The following is a 22,828-nucleotide window of genomic DNA, read 5'->3' on the forward strand; positions in this document are numbered from 1 at the left end:
TGCTCTGACCTTTTCCACCTACACACCAGTTCTTGCTGCCCAGCTGACATCTGCAGTGGTGCACCACAAGTACCAGCCAGCCTGCTCTGCCTAAGGTCCTGCTCATGGTATATGCTGCTATTATTGAATTGTCTGCATATGTAGTACTTATGAACTGTTTTGCTGTCATCTATACTCCTTACCTGACAAGTCTGAGCACAGGTTCACTTAAACTCCCCTATACTGCAATCAACATTGCATAACAGGCACCTAAAAGGTGTGTCTATGCACATGGTCTGATCCTTGGACTCATCAACTACATCTTATAGCATTTTTGGTTCCTAAAGCTAGGTGGCTGCATGTAGTTCATGCTGAACCACTTAAAAAAAAAAAAAAAAGAAAAATGGTACACAATCTCTGCGGTTTCTGTGCAAAAAAAAAAAAAAGACCAAAATAGGCTAAACTTGCAATTGGTGCAGCTCATGTTTTTCGCATTTGAATGGGCTGCTGTACCTGTGAGAAATGCACCTTTTTAAAAGCACATGGTATTTTTGCACCATGCGATTTCCAGCGCCAGAAAATGTTCTGTGTTTTCAGATGGATTTCGTGTTAAGAATTAATGGCAGCCCCACACATCTGCTAAATAACTTGCCTATGCGCGAGAGAATGAGTGCGATTTACACGCAGTCCCGCACCCACATATATGTGAACCTAGCCTGAGGGCAGAGGTGTTGAACTCTTCCTGATGGGCCACATTAGGTTTGCCCTCATAGAAACAGTTGTATTTGTGATACTATATGAATTTGTCCAGGACTTTTTTTTCCCAGAGAATAGCTGCAAGAACTCAACCAGGCCCCCACCCCCTCCAAACTGTATCGAACAGTGGGTGTGGCCAAAATGAACTAACACTGGAAGGATCTGAAAGAGGCAATAAATACCAGGAGTGCGTTATGTTCGAAGTTCAGGGATGTGCTATGTAGAGAGTGCAAAGTTTAGGGGTGTCCTATGCACAGAGTGCGGAGTTCAGGGGTGTGCTACATAAAAAGTGCAGAGTTCCGTGGTGCGCGACATACAGAGTACAGGGGTGAGCTGTGAACAGAGAACAGGGTTGAGAAGTGCACTACATACAGAGTGCAGGGTTTAGGGATGTTCTATGCACAGTGTGCAGGGTTCAGGTCTCTTTCACAGGCTGTCCACAATATTCCTCGCATCTCACCTACCCGGCTCAGCTCTAGTACCTCCTGGCAGATGGGAGATCACAGTGCAACTTACCACGTGATGCCTCATTCCACAGTGAACTTGCACCTGCATCTACGTTGAGTGCAGGCCAGGCAGTGATCTGTGAGAGCCACCAAGAAGAAAACTGTCCTGGGACACAGAAGGCTTGTGTGTTTTTAAAAGTGACAGTGGTGAGTGGGGAGCAGAGGGCAAAAGCTGTAGGTGGTGTAACAAAGTTCTGCCATGTTCTGGCTGAAAAAAAGCCCTGGGTGTGAGGGCCACATGAAATGGTGAAATGGTCTGGCGGGCCAAATTCGGCCCAAAGGCCATGTGTTTTACACATGTGCCTTAGGGAGTTAAATTGAAGGTACATAGGTTTACTTTAGGTTGTAAGCTTTTGTTAGACATGCTTGTTCCCTTTTTTCTTTAAGGAAAACCAACGCTACACCTATTGTGTATTTGACTTACAATGCAAGAGCTTTCCTTGATAAGGACAAATATGTACTAGCATAGTATTTAAATAGAAACAAATGCAAAAGACAAGCATATACCTGCTTAGAACAAACCGTAGTTTGTTTTCTAGTAAGACAAAGATAACACAACTAACACAAGCCTTTGTTATTAAAAAAAGCCTAACCCTCTTTTGATAATTATTAAATACAGACTGGGACAACTGGAAAACTATGATGTATTGCTTTTGGCAACTGGTCATTAAAGGAAACAGAGTATAAGGAAAACACATGGTTTAAACGAAGAGAATCTAGAAGTCTCAAACAGGAGTTTAATATATTGACAGATACAGTTGTGCTCATAAGTTTAAATAACCCGGTAGAATTTATGATTTCTTGGCCATTTTTCAGAGAATATGAATTAGGCCTGCACGATATTGGAAAAAAAATATATTGCGATATTTTTTTTTCAACGATATATATTGCGATATTGAGGGACCCGTCAATCCAGGCTAAAGTCAACAAGGGATTGGGAAGGATGCTGGGAATGGAAATCATGAAGCATGCAGGCAGCCTTCTAAATTTTAATTGCAGATACAGGGCACTGGGCAGGTCAGGGTTAATAATGGTACTCTCAAATCAATTACTCAGTCTCAGTGACAGTGTGGAATCGATCGGATTATTAAGTGACAGTCTTCTCACAGTGGTGGTGGTAGGAGGCTGGAGCGGTGGACTAGGAGCCGGGAAAGGATCACAGCACAGCCGCATACACTGACTCACTCGTGCACTGCAGCCCGCCCCACACGTTCAGTGAGTCTCACTCTCCGCCCTAGTTTTCTCAATGGCACATTCAGGGAACCAATCACGCCGTGAGTAGCGGCACAGCGAACCAATCAGGTGTGCAGGCACGCGTGATTGGTTAGCTGTGCAGCTGCTCACGGCGTGATTGGTTCCCTGAATGTGCCATTGAGAAAACTAGGGCGGAGAGTGAGACTCACTGAACGTGTGGGGCGGGCTGCAGTGGGATGGATGTGTGAGTTCTCCTCCGAGTCCCTTCCCCCTGCCTATGCAAAATATCGTGACCTCAGCGATATGAATATCGCCTGCGGCCGCAGAACGATGGTCGTTATAATATCGACTATCGTTCAGCCCTAATATGAATAACACAAAAACTTTTCTTTCACTCATGGTTAGTGTTTGGCTGAAGCCATTTATTATCAATCAACTGTGTTTACTCTTTAAATCATAATGACAACAGAAACTACCCAAATGACCCTGATCAAAAGTTTACATACCCTGGTGATTTTGGTCTGATAACATGCACACAAGTTGACCCAAAGGGGTTTGAATGGCTATTAAAGGTAACCATCCTCACCTGTGATCTGTTTGCTTGTAATTAGTGTGTTTGTATAAAAGGTCAATGAGTTTCTGGACTCCTGACAGACCCTTGCATCTTTTATCCAGTGCTGCACTGACGTTTCTGGATTCTGAGTCATGGGGAAAGCAAAAGAATTGTCAAAGGATCTGTGGGAAAAGGTAGTTGAACTGTATAAAACAGGAAAGGGATTTCCAAGGAATTGAGAATGCCACAACTGCCAGGAAAATTGTTTGGGGTACAAAGAAAAACCCACAAATAACTTCAGGTGAAATACAGGACTCTCTGAAAACATGTGGTGTGGCTGTTTCAAGATGCACAATAAGGAGGCACTTGAAGAAAGATGGGCTGCATGGTCGAGTCGCCAGAAGAAAGCCATTACTACGCAAATGCCACAAAGTATCCCACATACAATACGCCAAACAGCACAGAGACAAGCCTCAAACCTTCTGGCACAAAGTCATTTGGAGTGATGAGACCAAAATTGAGCTTTTTGGTCACAACCATAAACGCTACATTTTGAGAGGAGTCAACAAGGTCTATGATAAAAGGTACACCATTCCTACTGTGAAACACGGAGGTGGATCGCTGATGTTTTGGGGATGTGTGAGCTACAAAGGCACAGGGAATTTGGTCAGAATTGATGGCAAGATTCATGCAGTATGTTATCAAAAAAGTACTGGTGGAAAATTTGCATTCATCAGTCTGGAAGCTGCACATGGGACGTACTTGGACATTCCAACATGACAATGATCCTAAACACAAGGCCAAGTCGACCTGTCATTGGCTACAGCAGAATAAAGTGAAGGTTCTGGAGTGGCCATTTCAGTCTCCTGACCTCAATATCATTGAGCCACTCTGGGGAGATCTCAAATGTGCAGTTTATGCAAGACAACCCAAGAATTTACAGGAACTGGAGGCTTTTTGCCAGGAAGAATGGGCAGCTTTACCATCTGAGAAGATAAAGAGCCTCATCAACAAATACAACAAAAGACTTCAAGCTGTCATTGATGTTAAAGGGGGCAATACACGGTATTAAGAACTGGGGTATGTAAACTTTTGATCAGGGTCCTTTGGGTAGTTTCTGTTGTCATTAAGGTTTAAAAAGAGTAAACACAATTGATTAATAATAAATGGCTTCAGCCAAACACTAACCATGAGTAAAAGAAAAGTTTTTGTGTTATCATTTATATTCTCGGAAAGATGGCCAAGAAATCATAAATTCTGCCAGGGTATGTAAACTTATGAGCACAACTGTATGTGTACTGCATCTGATCAGCCATATACATTTTTCCAGGAGACTGATGTATACATTTTAACACATGTATTCCCCACATGTGTATGTTTATGAACTTTGCAGAGAAATTCTTCACTAAAACCTCATTTCAGAGAAACAAGAGTGAGTGGCAAGAGTGGTTTCCTGATATTTAAAGAAATGCCAAAGCTTCTCAAGGACATAAACGTGGCCTTATCCCCATATCTATCATGTAACTGCATGTATAGTCTAAAAGAGGAATTCTGACTAAACTATAAATTCTACATCTTGGAGTACAGTAAAGGACACGCTTAAAGTCCCTGGGCTATAGGCTTGTACCTTCAGGTGATTAAACACTGGCAAAGCTTTAGAGGTCACACTCCATAGGTGCCTCCCCTATAACCCTACCCCACTCGTGAGTCCTCAGTTTTGTAGCAAGCAATTCATAGTAAATAAAGGAATGGAAGAAGGGGCGGCCTGTGTACTGTACTCCAAAGCCAGCCATAGATGGTTCGAATCTCGGTCAGTTTAGCAGGGACCGGCCAATATTCTAACCATGTATGGGCAGGCTGGTTGTATCCAAATCGATCCATCAATCAACTTGGGTACAAGCAGCGTGTCAGATTTTTTTATGCGATTATTGCTAGCAGCTATAGCTGCTAGTGATAATCACTGTGTGTTATCCAAGCAGGGATGACAAAGTGGGGTTTCTGCAGGGCAGAGAGAACCAAATTAGGAATCCAAAGAAGCACAGGGTATTGCAAGGGGGACTTCATGTGACATACACCTTGAATAAAGGTTTTAACAAGAGAGAGGAAAGTCAGAGGTTTTTGCAAAATAATGGACAAGGGCGAAGAAACCTGTCCTTTCAGAATGCTTAAAGTAAAGTTCTGGTCAAGACCTGCTTGTAGGAAGACCAGAGGAGTACACAGCAAACCAGGTGTAAAACATCCTGTGGCAAAGTCTTTGTGGCGAAGGGGTGTGAGAAAATGTCTGGCACCCTATTAGGACTCTAGGTGAAAGTAGCGGTAAAGTTTGCAACCAGTGGTGTGAGGTAAAATGTGGTCATCCATATGAGGCTGAGTTTTAGTGCCAAGTGACTGAGTTTTAGTGCCAAGTTTGAAAAGTTTACAGAAAGAAGTGAATACATTTCAAACATAGCCCCAGTTTTTACAGTAACAGTCAGAGATACAGGGTGATCCTGTCTTAACTATGATACTGGATTGTAAATAGACCTCAAACTTTGCCCATCACAGTGGGCATACCCCCGAATGGGTCTTTAGGGTCTGCACTGCATGCATGAAATACTTTGCCTAGACCACTGTTGCATTATCTTTTAAAGGAAAGTAAACTGGTTAAAATAACTTTTTCCAAAACAAAAGAAAAAAAATGACTGCATCCAGCCCTTCAAATATTAGGAGATCTATAGAATAGTTTGATAGTTTGCTGGTTAGTTAAAGTGAAAGAAAGGTCTAAGCATTCTTTAAAAGGTTTCTTTTTCTTCCTACCTATTCTGCCTAACCTGTAAAAAAAAAAAAAAAAAAATGTGTGTACTACTTACCCATTTTTATTCTGCTCCAGTCAAGTGATCCTGCAGCTCTGGCTCAGGGAGTAAGAAATTGTGACCCGTGCCAGTTCATGTGGCATCAGAAAAAGGACATAGTGGGCTCGGATGGCAGTTCACACAAAATCAAACAATTCAATTGTGGGACTTCCTTTGTCATTTATGGCATTTTGTGCCCTTGCGGGCTACTTTATGTTGGCCGTACAACCCGCCCTTTGAGAGTCCGCATCGGTGAACACAAGTGTAATATCATCCATGGGAAAGACAAATATTCAGTCCCCTGACATTTTAAGACCAAGCATAATGGTGATCCCACATGCATGGAAGTATTTGGTGTTGAGGCCATTTCCGATGAACTTGATAAGGGAAGAAGATTCCAGAAGCTTTGCAAGCGTGAGAACTTCTGGATCTTCACCCTAGGCAGCTTGTTACCCAAAGGGCTGAATGAGGACATTGAGTTTCACAACCTAGTTTAGCAGTCTGAACCAGTGCTTCTGGTTCTTTCCCCCCCTTCTCTCCCTTCCTTTTCTTCTCCTCTTCCATATATGCACATAAAGTCAGGTGTTCATGTATATATGTGACCATTAGTGTGCAAATAAATGCACAGGGTTTAGCCAATTACATTGGTATACCAAATTTATCATAGATAATTATATGTCCGTGAGTATATGGGTGTAGGTGTGCTTACACACATGCATTTACTTTTTACAGAATATATATATATACACATACACACACACACTTCTTTTTGTGTGCATTCTTCATGCTTATGCAGTTAACATTACCATTGTAATTATTATGATTACTTTCATACGCGCACTTTTCCACATACGCAGTTACATTGTGCACACTTTACATCAGATTCCTGGTAGAATTCGATTTTAGTAATTTTTCTATGGAATTCTCCTGTTACATAATTTTAACCCATCCTTAGGCATATTTATATATATATATATATATATATATATATATATACACACACACATACACATACACTTTTATGTATATTTTATATTATATTTTATTGTATTATACAAGTTTGTATACGATATATATAACATCTTTTACTACTTGACACCAAAAAGTGGTGGTCAACCTCGCTACAGGTATTTATATACAGAAATATTGATCATCTATGGACACATATGCATTTGATATGCGTTTTCTTTATTTATATATATATATATATATATATATATATATATATATATACACACACACATACATATACACAGGGCTGCTGTTAGAAATCGCTGGGCCCCGTACAGACTACCTGGCAGGGCCCCCCCAAGAAAATATTAAAGATATATTTAGCTAAAATTACAACAAAATCACTATCAGACACAAATATAACATAACTCGCATAATTCCTGCTAAATCTATAAAAAAACGGACACGGTCATGGACCCCCCCGCGCGTGTGACCAGCGGACTCGATGTCCGCCGGTCACTCGGCGATCGGCGGGGGAGAGGGAGAATGTCAGGCAGCTTGTGTAAACAAGCCACCTGTCATTCTCCTCGCTGTAAAGACACTGATCACACGGATCTAGTATGTAGATCCGTTGATCAGTGTCCTTACAGCTCAAGCCACAGCCAATCACAGTAGAAAGCACGCCCCTAGGGATACACACAGCCCCTCCCTCCCAAATAAAGTTAACCCCTTCACTACCAGTGTATTTTTACAGTAACAGTGCATATGTATAGCACTGATTACTGTAGAAATGTCACCGGTAACCCCAAAAGTGTCAAAAATGTCAGTCAAGGGTCCGATCTGTCCGCCGCAATGTCGCAGTACCGCAAAAAAAAAAAATCGCAGATCGCCGCCATTACACGTTAAAAAAAAAAACAACAAAAATGACAAAAATCTTTCCCTTTGTTAGTAAACGCGATAACTTTTGCGCAAACCAATCAAAATACGCTTTTTGCGATTTTTTTTACCAAACATAGGTAGCATAAAACAAATTGGCTGAAAATGTTAAAAAATTTTGATTTTTACATTTTTTTTTGGGGAATTTCATATAAAAAAATGTGAAAAATATTGTTATTTTTGCAAAATGTACGCTCTTTTTTTGTTTATAGCGCAAAAAGTAAAAATCGCACGGGTGATCAAATACCACCAAAAGAAAGCTCTGTTTGTGGGAAAAAAAGGACGTCAAATTCGTTTAGGTACAGTGTCGCACGACCGCGCAATTGTCCGTTAAATTCACGCAGTGCCGAATCGCAAAATACCCCCTGGTCGTTTAGCAGGAAAATCCTCCGGGGCTTAAGTGGTTAATGCAATGTTTCCAATTTTCTGATCCACAGGTAGTTACTAGTGTATCAAATTAGAATCCAAACTTTTCTTAGAAATGGTTAGCAGATCTGACTGGAATCAACAAAATAAAACTGTTTGTCCTCCTTACCGTGACTGGTGGAACTCCTTCATCTGCAAGACAAGAAAAACATGAACTGCTTACTTTTCTTGTAATACTTGAGATTAGCTTATGCTGTATATAGGATACAATGGCATACACGTTATACATAGATACACAAGCAAAGCATTAGGCCCCTTTCACACTATTCCGTTTTTCTCAGCGGGGGATCGACCCGCCGATCCCCCGCTGAGCAGGAGGATGACAGCTGTGTCTTCGCGCTGTGTGCGGAGACACAGCTGTCAGTTCCCCATGCATCTCTATGGGGGAAATCTGATGGGAACGGACCGTCTGTCCGTTCTCATCTGATCCCATCTGCTGGACGGATGGAAAATAGGGTTTCCATCCGTCCAGATTTGACGGATCGGATCGGGTCGGATGTCAGCGGACATGTCTCCGCTGCCATCCGATGCCCCATAGGAATGCATGGGGGGACCGTTCAGATCTGCCAAAAAAAACGAACAGGCGGATCTGAACTGTCTGTGTGAAAGGGGCCTTAAGCTTTAATTGTTTAATCAGGAACAAGTATGCAGATAGAAATTTATAATGAAGTCTGGCAGGTAGCAATTTAGAAGAGGACAGTAAGGCAGCATCCAAGTTCTCTAATGACAAGTTAAAGGATAGCCAAACTCAAGAACAAAAATTTAATATATTGCAGTTTACAGTTCTTAGATCTGGTGGCTGCATTAGTTTTCTTTTTTTCAAGCTAAGCAAATATAGAGAAGTCTGTTTGATCTTGCCAGGAATGCAGCGTCCTTGGCACTTCCTGTAAGCTGCACTGAAGACTATCTTCTTTTTTCTTTTTTTTTTTGGAAAATCTTATTAAATTTTGCATAGTAACACAATACAAAACCGTGGCAGACAAAATCTTCCATACGTTCAAAATTTACAACAAAAAACAAGTTCATAGAAAACCATACAGCAACCATAGATGGCAACAAGTTAACTGAACAAACTAAGAAAAATAAAATAATGGTGCATGGCTCAAGCACAGAAATAAGGATGATAAACAGGAGCATCAAAACCCATCTGGAACCTCACCTCACCCACAAACAATTAAGAATGCAATAAGGTGGCTGTCGAGGAGTTATCCGAACAGCAGGACCAAAAACTTTGTGAAACTTATAAAGGACATCCTCTATTAAGGTAAGTATCCTTATTCGGGGTAGATTGGAATTAACTAACTGCATCCAGACAACAATAAAATCAACGGAGCTTTCCTAGCTACCACAGGAGCCAATTCTTCTAAAGACGATCTTCCTTCCTAATGTAGATAACGAGATATGGACAGGTTTGTAGTCCATGTCAGGAGAGCCGCCTAGGGTGACAACCATGGCTATCTCCACAGATACAGTGGAGAAACAACGTAGCCACCCAGGGACAAGAAGTATTTTTTCAGGATTACCAATTGAAAAAAAAGCAAAAAGAGTTTAAAGATAACAAATGCACCTACCACACCAATGACTAGTAAACTGCAATATATTAAATATTTGGTTTTGGGTTTAGATCAGTTAACCTTTTTTTCAATTCAGTTTATACCATTGCTACAACACAGCTAATTAGAGCTACAATATATTTAGACCAGTCATTGATGGGAGCAGGTTGGGGGGGGGGATTGGGCCACCTCCATCCCACCTGTCTCCCATCCATCCATTAGCAACCATGTGCTTCCATTGTGGAGACACTCAATGTTAGTGTTAGGACTGCAAGTAACACAAGATGCCGTGAAGGGGCCCTGCAGCTTACACATGCGTTTGCAAATGCGTGTCAACTAAACCCCTGTTTTTTACCTACATTGTGAGACAGGTCTACTTGGTTGGTTGGCAGACTGTTTGGTAAGTACATCAGACTGGCTGGTTTCCCTGCACCTCTCTTAATCCCCTCAATTTTCAGTTTTTCGAATACAGGGATGAAGACACTAAGCATTACCTGCTTGTGCCTCATTTAAAGTCGCAAACAGCCTATATTGTTTAGGGTGACAACCATGGCTCTCTCCACAGATACAGCGGAGAAACAAGGATTACCACTTGAAAATAAAGCAAAAAAAGTTAAAAAAAAAAAAAAAAAAGATAACCAATGCACCTACCACACCAAGGACTAGTAAACTGCAATATATTAAATGTTTGGTTTTGGGTTTAGATCAATGTTTAAACTTTTTTCAGTCAAGGCACCCTTTACAGTTAAGGACAATCTCAAGTCACCCATTAAAATTATGTACAGTCTTGAGGCACCCCATCCTAAAATGTAAAAAAAAGATATTCTAATCGTTTTACATAAAGCAGCAACACCCACACACGTAGGACACCAATGTTCTAGATCAGTGGTCCTCAACCCTGGCCTACAGGGCCCACTAACAGGCCAGTTTTGCAAGATAACTGAAATACATCCCAGGTGATATCATTTGCTGCTCAGTGATTGCAGTACTCTAGTCTGCATCTCCCCAAGGTAATACTTAAAATCTGGCCTGTTAGTGGGCCCTGAGGACCAGAGTTGAGGACCACTGTTCTAGAGGATTTATTCTTCCAAAGCAAATACACTTTTGCACACTGGTACTGATTAGTATTCCAATGTTTCTCTTCCCTCTCCATTTCTCCCCATCAGTCAGCGAATGTGACCCCAGCACTGACAGAGAGGGGGCAGGGGAGGGTCACACAAGGATGCTGTGTAGGTGACCAACATTCTCCCTACCAAATGATGACGTCATTGGTTGCTAGGATGCCGATGGCTGGAAGGTAGTAATGATGCATAATGAAAGCCTATGGCTTTGTGTAACTAATAGGCAGGCTTCATCCACCCAATGGCTTGTATAAAATATTTGGGCAATTTTTAGGCATTTTGCCTGGACACTCTGGTTGAAAAAGGCTGGTTTAGATACACTTTAAACTGTATGTGTAAAGTATCTCACAAAAGTGAGTACACCCCTCACATTTTTGTAAATATTTTATTATATCTTTTCATGTGACAACACTGAAGAAATGACACTTTGCTGCAATGTAAAGTAGTGAGTGTACAGCTTATATAACAGTGTGAATTTTCTATTCTCTCAAAATAACTCAACACGCAGCTATTAATGTCTAAACCGCTGGCAACAAAAGTGAGTACACCCCTAAGTGACAATGTTCAAATTGGGCCCAATTAGCCATTTTCCCTCCCTGGTGTCATGTGCCTCATTAGTATTACACGGTCTCAGGTGTGAATGGGGAGCAGGTGTGTTAAATTTGGTGATATTGCTCACTCTCTCATACTGGTTACTGGAAGTTTAACATGGCACCTCATGGATAAGAACTCTCTGAGGATCTGAAAAAAAGAATTGTTGCTCTACATAAAGATGACCTAGGCTATAAGAAGATTGCCAAGACCCTGAAACTGAAATGCAGCACGGTGGCCAAGACCATACAGCAGTTTAACAGGACAGGTTCTGCTGAGAACAGGCCTCGCCATGGTCGACCAAAGAAGTTGAGTGCACATGCTCAGCGTCATATCCAGAGGTTGTCTTTGAGAAATAGAGGTATGAGTGCTGCCAGCATTGATACAGAGGTTGAAGGGGTGGGGGATCAGCCTGTCAGTGCCCAGACCATACGCCACACACTGCATCAAATTGATCTGCATGGCTGTCGTCCCAGAAGGAAGCCTCTTCTGAAGATGATGCAAGTAAGCCGGCAAACAGTTTGCTGAAGACAAGCAGACTAAGGACATGGATTACTGGAACCATGTCCTATGGTCTGATGAGACCAAGATAATTATTTTAGTTCAGATGCTGTCAAGCGTGTGAGGAGTTCAAAGACAAGTGTGTCTTGCCTACAGTCAAGCATGGTGGTGGGAGTGTCATGGTCTGGGGCAGCATGAGTGCTGCTGGCACTGGGGAGCTACTGTTCATTGAGGGAACCATGAATGCCAACATGTACTGTGACATACTGAAGCAGAGCATGATTTCCTCCCTTCGGAGACTGGACCGCAGGGCAGTATTCCAACATGATAATGACCCCAAACACACCTCCAAGATGACCATTGCCTTGCTAAAGAAGCTAAAGGGTAAAGGTGATGGACTGGCCAAGCATGTCTCTGGACCTAAACCCTATTGAGCATCTGTGGGGCATCCTCAAAGAGAAGGTGGGGAGAGGAAGGTCTCTAACATCCACCAGCCCCGTGATGTCATCATGGAGGAGTGGAAGAGAACTCCAGTGGAAACCTGTGAAGCTCTGGTGAACTCCATGCCCAAGAGGGTTAAGGCAGTGCTGGAAAAAATTGGGGGCCACACAAAATATAGACATTTTGGGCCCAATTTGGACATTTTCACTTAGGGGTGTACTCATTTTGTTGCCAGCAATTTAGAAAATAATGGCTGTGTGTTGGGTTACTACTTTACATTGCAGGAAAGTGTCATTTCTTCAGTGTTGTCACATGAAAATATATAGTAAAATATTAACACAAATGTAAGGGGTGTACAGTAAACACCCCTCCATTGCGGGGGTTATGTTCCGGACCCAGCCGCGAAAAGTGAAATTCCGCGAAATAGAAAAACCCTATTAAAATGCATTGCAGGCATGTTTTTTTTACTGTCACTGTACATGTAAAAGCATTTTAAGGTCTTTAAACACACTTTTAAAACAATAGAAACTCATTTAAACACATAAAAGATACTAAGAGACATAGCAAGAGCTATGGAAAACACAAAAATATTTCATTTTTAATTATTTATATAGTAAAATAACATTACAAAAAAAAAAACACGAATTACCGGGACCGCAAAAACTGAACCGCGATGGAGCGGGGGATTACTGTACTCACTTTTGTGAGATGCTGTATATTAGTGCCAATAATAAATTTCCCATTTGGGGTAAAAGCCCAAAATTACTGGCTATCCGAATTATTTCAGGTTAGACGAGCATGATTTTTTTGCCTGTCCTAAAAAAAAACAAGAAAATAAACCTTTTCCATCGGAGGAAACATATGATATTGTCAAAAGTACTGGGACACCTTCCTTTTCATGCACATGAACTTTAATGGCATCCCAGTATTCGTTTGAAGGGTACAATATTGAGTTGGCCCACCCTTTGCAGCTATAACAGCTTCAACTCTTCTGGGAAGGCTGTGCACAAGGTTTAGGAGTGTGTCTATGAGAATGTTTGACCATTCTTCCAGAAGCGCATTTGTGAGGTCAGGCACTGATGTTGGGCGAGAAGGCCTGGCTCGCAGTCTCCACTCCACTAATTCATCCCAAAGGTGTTCTATCGGGTTGAGGTTAGGATTCTGTGCAGGCCAGTCAAGTTCCTCCACCCCAAACTCACTCATCCATGTCTTTATGGACCTTGCTCTGTGCACTGGTCTAAATCATTTAGTGGAGGGGGGATTATTGTGTGGGGTTGTTTTGCAGGGGTTGGGCTTGGCCTTAGTTCCAGTGAAGACATCAGCATACTAAGACATTTTGAACAATTTCATGCTCCCAACTTTGTGGGAACAGTTTGGGATGGCCCCTCATGTTCCATTGTGACTGCGCACCAGTGCACAAAGCAAGGTCCATAAAGACATGGATGAGTGAGTTTGGGGTGGAGGAACATGACTGGCCTGCATTGAGTCCTGACTTCAACCCGATAGAACACCTTTGGCATAAATTAGAGTGCAAGCCAGGCCTTCTCGTCCAACATCAGTGCCTGACCTCACAAATGCACTTCTGGAAGAATGGTCAAACATTCCCATAGACACACTCCTAAACCTTCAAGGATTCAAGGATTTCCTACCTTATGAGGCTTTGTTTTTATCAAGTTGTATTAGCGCGGCTTTTTCCTTTTTATTTTTTACTCCTAAATCTTGTGGACAGCCTTCCCAAAAGAGGTGAAGCTGTTATAGCTGCAAAGGATGGGCCAAATCAATATTGAACCCTAAGGACTAAGACTGGGATGCCATTAAAATTCATGTGTAAAGGTAGGTGTCCCAATACTTTTGACAATATAGTGTATGTGTATGGGTGGTGGTTTGTTTGCAATACTGGTACTAGCTGTATTATACACCAGTAATGATCACACAGTTTGCTTTCATGTGTCATTAAATGTTAGTGAACGCATTATTCTCAGATATACAAGTGTATCAGATTCATAGCTTTCAGGACTGGTAGAATTTCATTAGAAGTCTGCATTTCCATTCTTCTTATGTAACCTAATATTTGATTGCTTTATGCCAGTGTGTCTTTTTTTAACAATAAACCTAATATGAATTGAACATCATGCCAGGAATTACTAGATTTAAGGACCTCTACTGTATAACCACTAGCTGACTCATTAAATACACATGACAGTTAATGAGCGAATGATGCAGTGCCAGCATTTCCAAGCGCTTGTTGCTAAGATTATTGACAGTTGGATATGTGGTTTCATTCTTCTTTCAGCCTGCAAACATGACCCAGTTCAGCAGGGACATAATGTTCTGCTCCTGTGTTCCCATTCATTTCCCAAATGGAATTAGGATAGGCTGAATGTAATAACGGCTGTTTAAGACCCTCTGTGACAATGTTGGACTCTGTAACTAAGCAAAGATCTAATGAGCACACACATAGTTGAAATTCTGATTTCACATTCTCCCACACAAAGCTAGTTTATGTCTGCATTTAAATCTGAACATTAGGCAGCTATGAAAAACTCTATTTATTCCAGGTATGATATTTAAAATAGACCCTTTAACCAGTTTATAATCCTTAATCTAAAATCTGGCAGGGAATCTGTATAAAGTACACTTACAAAAACCTTGTCTGCCCTGTCAGAACACAACAGCTCAGTGAGGGAGATCGCTGCACTTGCTTCGTATAGTGAGTACAGAGGCTCCAACCAGAGCTGACCCTTTTTTTTTCGTTCAACCCGCTGCGCTATTTGCTATGGGGGCACCCAAGCTAAATTGCAGCTCCACGAGTCCATTCAGACACAGAGCTGGGGTTCGGCCCTGCCCCCTTTCTCCATATTGGCTCACTGACTTTGATTGACAGCCAATGGCGCCCACTGTGTGTCTCAGCCAATGAGGAGGGAGAGTCCCGGACAGCCGAGTCTCTTGTGCATCATCGCTGGATCGAGATGGGCTCAGGTAAGTATTAGGGGGGGCTAATAGAATGTATTAGGATAAAAAAACTTTTGCCTTTAGAACCACTTTAATCTTCTCCTCTCGTATGTCTGGAATATCTGGCAGTCTTCTGTCATATACTGAAGATAATGTGTGGCCCTTTTGGAGCTGTTAGTGCCATAGTTGAGACCCCTACGCTTTGTAAATTGACAACCACTGTTATAAGGAGTATATGTACTAGTAAAAGTATAACCCTCTCCATAATCTCCATGTACAGCAGCACTTACGCTGAGAGGGAGGCTCAGCACTCCTAAGCTGGCCATAGATGGTTTGAATCGTGGCCGGATCAGCAGGGACCGGCCGAGATTCAAACTATGTATGGGCAGTTTGATTGTACCAAACTTTAACAATCAATCAACTTGGATACAAACAGCCACGCGATTATTGCTACCGGCTATTGTAGCAACTAGCAGTAATCACTATATTGTTCCAGTTGGGATGGCTCACCTCCATTCCCCCCTTCTGGGAGAACACAATGGCTCTGCAGGAGGGATTCCCCCATCAACACTAATTTCATGAACATACTTAGGCCTTATTAACACAGGGTGTGCTATACCATATGCCCACACAGGGCCATGTTACCTGCATGGGAATGCACAGGTGTTTATGCATTCCCATGCAGGCAGTCCCACTGCACGAACACAACCACTTCATCCCAACGACATTGTGTGAATGCGTATCTCTTAATCCACCCTGTGTGCATATATGTTCTTTGTCAAAAATTATTTTGTTTATAGAACATTTGCAAACTAGTCAAATGAAAATACATCTATAGGAAATATATTTGATACGGTATTTCTGTTTAAAGTAGAACTTTGGGCAAAACTTTTTTTTTTTTCATTTTGGATAGAGCAAGAGATTCCCCTTATCTTCCTGACCCATAGCCAAACTGGAAGTGAGAGGAAATTCCTACAAATTAACAAAATTTCATGGGGACCCCAAGTTTACCAGAACTAGTGTCCCCATTGGAAGATTTCCCCTCTATTACTTTTCTGGGGACAACCCAAAATTTGGTATTTTCTTTAACTTTTAATGAGAACGGTAAACATGGCAAATTGAGAGGGTGAATCTCCTTAATGGTGAGCACAGACAGCAATAAAAACCTGACAGGTGTTCTGATCCATCTCTACTCTGTCCAAAAATAAAAAAAATTTTTGTTTTTAGTTATACTTTAAATCTTCAAAATGCTAAAAACATAGCTTACCTCTGAACAGCTGTGTAGCCCTTCAGTGTCCTTTTTTGTTTCAGATGCAGATGTTCCATTGTAGTTTGGATTTGGTGACTTTTCATCATTGGTATAATTAGTGTGGAGACCAGTTTTGCCCAAGTGATCGGTGGTGTGGTTTAAACTTTGAGATACACAAGAGCTATTGTCCTGGGTACTTTTACAGCCAGATGCTGCTATAGAGGCTTCATTTTTCTCTAAGTCCTCTGATGAACTTATGGAGACAGATTCCTCTTTGTGAGCAGGAAACTTGGAGGCATCAAAATAGTCCTGCAAAGACATGAAGTTCCCAACTGTGTTCTTCCTCAGCCTCCTAAGAGTGGGTGAGGTAGATATCCTTGCAGGTGCTTGCCTGTCAAATTGGAATGGTGTACTGTAGATTACATCAGTCTCTTTGGAAGGTACCGTAATAATAAGTGGAGGAATAAGATGTGTCTTCTTGTATTTGTTTTCTACGGGGGCTTTGTCTTCTAGAATAAACTTGGAATCTATTAAAGAAGATTCACTGCCTTCATTTTTCATATTCATTTCATCCATTGTAATATTTGAATTGGTAGGCGGGCAGAGACTGAATTTAAATACATTATCGTGATCTTCTATCGAATATTCCATAATTGAAACATACGCCTCATCATCCATGGCTGGGAAAAACACCTAAACTGGTTCCAGCATTTTTCAGGCACACATCCTGTTCCTAAAGAAGAAAAGAGCACAACACTATGAATACATCATACACTGCAAAGAGGATACTACTGACTCCTAGCTTCTCACACCACTGGCAGTCCTCATGAGGACACTGAATCATTATGCCATTGTAATATTACTCACTGATGATACACATAAACACTATGTATATTCCTGAAAATATGGTTTGATGTTTTTGGAACGTGACAAAAAACACTTAAAACAATGATTAAGCTATAATCTTCAAGAGGAATCTCATTACATAAAAACAGCTGTTTCTACACTGACCAATGTATTTTTCTTATGACTGGAATTTACAGCTTGAAAACATCGCAGAACTCTATTTTTATAACAAAGTAATGGTTGCTTTTATCCTAGAGGTGACACTGCTTTTCTCCATCTGCTATGAGGACCAGTTGGATGATTTATGACAGCAAGCAAGCAAGCCAGCCAGCATAGCAAATTCAAGTCTTCCAAGACCTTCCTTCGTCTCTACTAGATTTATTAATCACTGGCACCTTCCATGGTATATGCCTCATTACTCACTAATGGAAATGATACCTTTACTGCCTATGGAGTGCAAAATAAAAACAACCACATAGCTGATTTGTTGCATAGAATATCTGAGGACTTGCTTTGTGCATGCAGCATTCAACAAATGCATACATCTTAAGTAAGGCCAGACCTATGAAATGGTCATTGCAGGTTCACTTTTAAATGTATATACAGTAAACTCCCCTCCATTGCGGGGGTTACGTTCCGGATCCAGCCGCGAAAAGTGAAAATCCGCGAAATAGAAAAAACCCTATTAAAATGCATTGTAGACATGTTTTTTTTACTGTCACTGTACGTGTAAAAGCATTTTAAGGTCTTTAAACACACTTTTAAAACAATAGAAACTAATTTAAACACATAAAAGATACTGAGAGACATAGCAAGAGCTATGGAAAACACAAAAATATTTCATTTTTAATTATTTATATAGTAAAATAACATTACAAAAAAAAACGCAATATACCGGGACTGCAAAAACTGAATAGCGATGGAGCGGGGGTATACTGTATAGCAAAAACTTTTTTTTAGATAGAGAGGGAAAAGATTTGAAACCCCAGTCCAAATTTTTATTGCCGTCTGTGTCCCTATTAAGTATACCATTGTCACCAAGACAGAAAGAAATTAGAATTCTTAAATGTTATATTTGTTACTTGAGCAGGAGTTAAGGGGAAAAAAAAAATACTTTAACCACTTGTGAACTGCCCGCCCGCAATGTACTGCAGACAGGTGGCCCACACAGGCAAAGCAATGTACCCGTACTTTGCTGCCTACTTCCGAGTTAGAGATGCGGGCATGAATGACCCCTGGCTGGCACCCATTGCGATTGCACACAGCGGGAGCAAGTCATGATTCATGGCCGGGACCTGCTGTTTGGCTGTGTCCGATCACAGTCCAGAGCTCCGTATTGACAAACACCACAGAGCTCTGTACAGAGAGAACAATCTCCCATGCTCTAATTTCTCATTCCTGCAAATTTTTGAAGAACTCGATTTCTTTTAATTTTTTTTGGATATGTTTAGTAGCAGAAAGTATTTTGTTTGTGTACATGGCTGCATGATGGCGCAATCACCAGTTAAAGTAGCACAGTGCTAAATAGCACAAAATTACCTAGTGATGAAGGGGGTAAAATCTTTCGGAGCTGGTTAAACTTTAAGCAACCCCTCATCACAAAAACACGTATCTGAAGAGCAATATGTAGTAAAAACCATAACATTTTTTTTAACCTTGAAAATCCCAGCACTGTGCATGGCATTACTCTGGTCCATTGCATGTTTATTGATGCAAAGCTCTCTAAATCTGCGACAAATATATTTCCAACCAATAGCTTTTTTGTTTACTTGAGTAAATGTTTTGGGTTGTAAAAGTGTTGCAGCAAAGCTACTTACTGAAATAATAATGTTAGGGCATGTTAGGGCATTGTCCATCACTGGGGGTTGTGGTCAAAAGAAGGTTTGTCCCTTTGGTACGTCACATTGTAAACTAATATATTGACGTGCTAATACACTGGCACAGGCAGAATCTGATGCAGCTGTGCATAGTAACCAATCCGCTTCCAGGTTTTATTAGCAAAGCTTAAAGTGGTTGTAAAGCAACTATGTGATGTCCATACCATACCCTCTGTTCGATAACAACATGTTCCCCACTGTATATGCTTTATAAAAATATGACAATTTCTACCTAATTTCAGAGCACCTCCCGGTGCTCACTTGACTGCTCTCCGCTCTCCTCTCCCAGTCTGACAGCTACAGTGGGAGGGGCCGAGAAATCCTGCTGATATCAGCCAGGAGGAGGGAAGGAGAAGAGGAGAGGCAAGCAGTCATACGAGTGCCCTGGCGGTGCTCTAAAAAAAATTTAAATCATTTTTCATAAAGCACATACAGTGGAGCACGTTAGCTAATAGAGTATGGTATGAACACCACGTAGTTTTATAGCAGCAGGAAGGGAAGGGGAGGGGAGCAGAGCGGCGCAGGTAAAAGTTGACAGGCGGAGGGGAGAGCTGCGGATGACGGAGGAATGTAAACTGACCATGGTGTCAAGGCTCAGCAGCCATGATAAATGGTGGTCAGTTTACAGAGGAGAGGGCAGAACCAGGCAGGATCAACCAGGTATTTTTTATTTGATACAGGGGGCCTAAGTTCACAATTGTATAACATGCTTTGAAGGTAACAGGATCCATTTTTTTTTTTTTTTTAGGGTTACAAACACTAAGTGAACAAGCTAAGTAAGAAGCAGATTGGTTACTATGCACAGCTGCACCAGACTCTGTCTTCACAAGTTTTAGAAAACCTCCCACTGCGTGTCAGCACATCAGCTTGTCATAAAGTGGGAGCACGCATTCCAAGAGTAGCAACTCTGCTGCTGCCTAAGCTAGCCATACAATGCTCAAACTTCAGCCAATTCTTGTCAATTAGCTGAAATTCAAGTCATGGATGTTCCAGCAGAGAACATTCCTCCATCCACCTTGCTTGAATGGATGGAGGGATCGGGTTGATTTTTTTTTTAATTTGACCTGCTGACTGAACAAAAAAAAAAAAAAAAAAAAAATCCAAAGCATTTTTTGACCATACTTTTTTTCTGGGTCAAAGAAGTGCATAATTTCCTACTCAGAGCTGGGCCAGGCTCTGGAAGGATCCTGACTGTAAGGCTACGTTTCCACTGTTGCGACTTGCTGTGCGACTTGACACATGTCAAGTTGCACGGCAAGTCAAAAGTCATTCATTTCCATTTGGCCCGTTCTCACTGCCGCGACTTGAGTTGCGGCGACTTGAAAAGTAGTTTGTGCACTATTTTTGGGCCGACTTCAGTGCGACTTCCTTCTATAATGAGGGACAAGTCTCACTGAAAGCCGCGAACAAGTAACACTACAGAGTCGTGCTAGAAGTAGCACGACTCTGTAGCCGCAGCAGTGGAAACCAGGCCTAAGACTATGAGCACTGATCAAAATAAAGCAGTAGTAAAGTAAATACTTCTCTCTGCAAGTTAAAAGCTGAGTTCCAGTTATTTTTAAGTTTATTAAAAGTCAGCAGCTACAAAAAGTGTAGCTGCTGACTTTCAATAAACACACACTCACCTCTCACACGATCCAGTGATGAGGCCGCCTGAAGTGGCCGGCAATCTTCTGAAACCTGTGACGCGTCCCAGAAGATTGCAGGAAGGGGGGAGGAAGAGGAGAACTTCCACTCGAGCCACCTAGTACGCCTGAGCAAAAGAGGGTTCGGGTACCTGTAAAAACTGGGTACCTGTCCCCCCCCCCCCCCCCGCCCAAAAAAACGGAATTTTTGTAAAATCTTACCTGTAAAATTCCTTTCTCTGAGTCCTCCGACAGTCGCCGCCTCTTCATATTCGTCACATATGGGGTATTAGACTTTGCTCCGAAGGAGTAGCTAGGCAACAGAATATGTTAACAATAAAGCTTTAACATATCCCACCCTCAAGGGGTGGTCCCCTCAGTCAATACCCTCCTACTTCCTGCAACCATATCTCAGTTTTAGTGGAATAGCAGTAGAGTATACATTCAACCCCAAAAGAGGGGCGGGGGCGGCGACTGTCGGAGGACTCAGAGAAAGGAATTTTACAGGTAAGATTTTACAAAAATTCCGTTTTCTCTTACGTCCTCCGACAGTCGCCGCCTCTTCATATTCGTCACATATGGGGACGTCCCAAAGCAGTGCAAACATGAGGGGTGGGAAACGCATCCGCGCCGAAAGGCAACGCAGTCTCCACATCAAAGAAAGAAACCTTACCAAAGGAAGGAAACCAGCTGGGCAACAGCAAAAATAAGTGCTCAACAGGAGCAACAACCCAGGAAAAGACAAAAAAAACCAGGGAATACAAAGATATCCCAACAGCCAGGAGTCCCCAACAAGGGACCCTATGGAACAGCCGCACTAAGAACCTTGCGGCCAAAGGAAGCATCCGCCGATGCCTGAACATCTACTTTGTAGAATTTTGTGAAAGTGTGCACGGTCGACCAGGTCGCCGCCTTACACACCTGGGCTACAGAAGCCCCATGACGGCAGGCCCAAGACGTACTCAGTGACCTAGTAGAGTGCGCCTTCACAGGCACAGGGGGAACCTTCCCCTGCAAGGCATAGGCCTGTTCAATGGTCTGCCTGATCCATTTGGCGATGGTAGAGGCCGAAGCCGCCATGCCCTTCCGAGGACCCTCTGGAAGAACAAACAAGGAGTCCGTCTTACGAAAAGACTCAGTCGATTTAAGGTAAACCCTAATCGCCCGAACAACATCCAGAGAGTGCAATCTCACCTCCTTTGGATGTTTAGGCTTCGTGCACAACGAAGGCAAAACAATATCCTCGTTAAGATGGAATTCCGAAACTCGTTTCGGCAGAAAAGAAGGATTAGGTCGCAAGACCACCTTATCCAAATGAACAACCAGGTACGGAGACTTGCAGGACAAAGCCGCCAGTTCCGACACTCTGCGAGCCGAAGTGATCGCCACCAAAAAGGCGACCTTTTTGGACAACAGAGACAACGAGATCTCCCTGATCTGTTCAAAAGGAGCACGTTGTAACACAGAAAGAACTAGATTCAAGTCCCAGGGGGGCAAAGGATCCCTCCTAGGAGGAACCAGATGCCGCACACCCTGAATAAAAGTGCCAACCAAGGAGTTGGAAGCCACGGGACGTTGAAACAGAACGGCCAGCGCAGACACCTGACCCTTTATCGTGGCCAGCGCCAAACGCTGATGGACACCCGTCTGAAGGAAAGACAGCACACGGGAAACCGAGTACGTGCGGGGTGAAAACCCCCTGGATTCACACCAGGCAAAATAGGCCTTCCAAGTACGGTAATAAACCTTTCCCGAGGAAGACTTCCTCGCGTTGATCAAGGTATGAACGACCTCTGGAGAGAGACCCTTCTCCTTCAGGACCTCGGTCTCAACAGCCAGGCCGTCAAAGCCAGCGACTGTAAAGCAGGATGGTAAATCGGTCCTTGAGACAGTAGATCGTCTCGAAGAGGCAGACGCCAGGGGGCGTCGACCGCCAGATT

At 42.3% G+C, this 22,828-nt stretch overlaps 1 protein-coding gene across 1 annotated transcript in view; it reads right to left on the reverse strand.

Annotated features, from left to right (window-relative positions):
• PLEKHG7 (pleckstrin homology and RhoGEF domain containing G7) overlaps window positions 1–22,828 on the reverse strand; it is a 137,270-nt gene that overhangs the window by 69,558 nt on the left and 44,884 nt on the right. Inside the window, exons 2-3 of the mRNA XM_082256921.1 lie at window positions 16,559–17,273; window positions 8,242–8,264 (exon numbers count right to left, since the gene is read on the reverse strand). Coding sequence (XP_082113047.1) covers window positions 8,242–8,264; window positions 16,559–17,218 — 683 coding nt within the window. The 5' untranslated portion in view covers window positions 17,219–17,273. The remainder of the gene's footprint in view (window positions 1–8,241; window positions 8,265–16,558; window positions 17,274–22,828) is intronic.

This window comes from Pelophylax lessonae (assembly GCF_965119305.1).
Source record: "Pelophylax lessonae genome assembly, chromosome: 4".
Classification (NCBI taxonomy): Eukaryota; Metazoa; Chordata; class Amphibia; order Anura; family Ranidae; genus Pelophylax; species Pelophylax lessonae.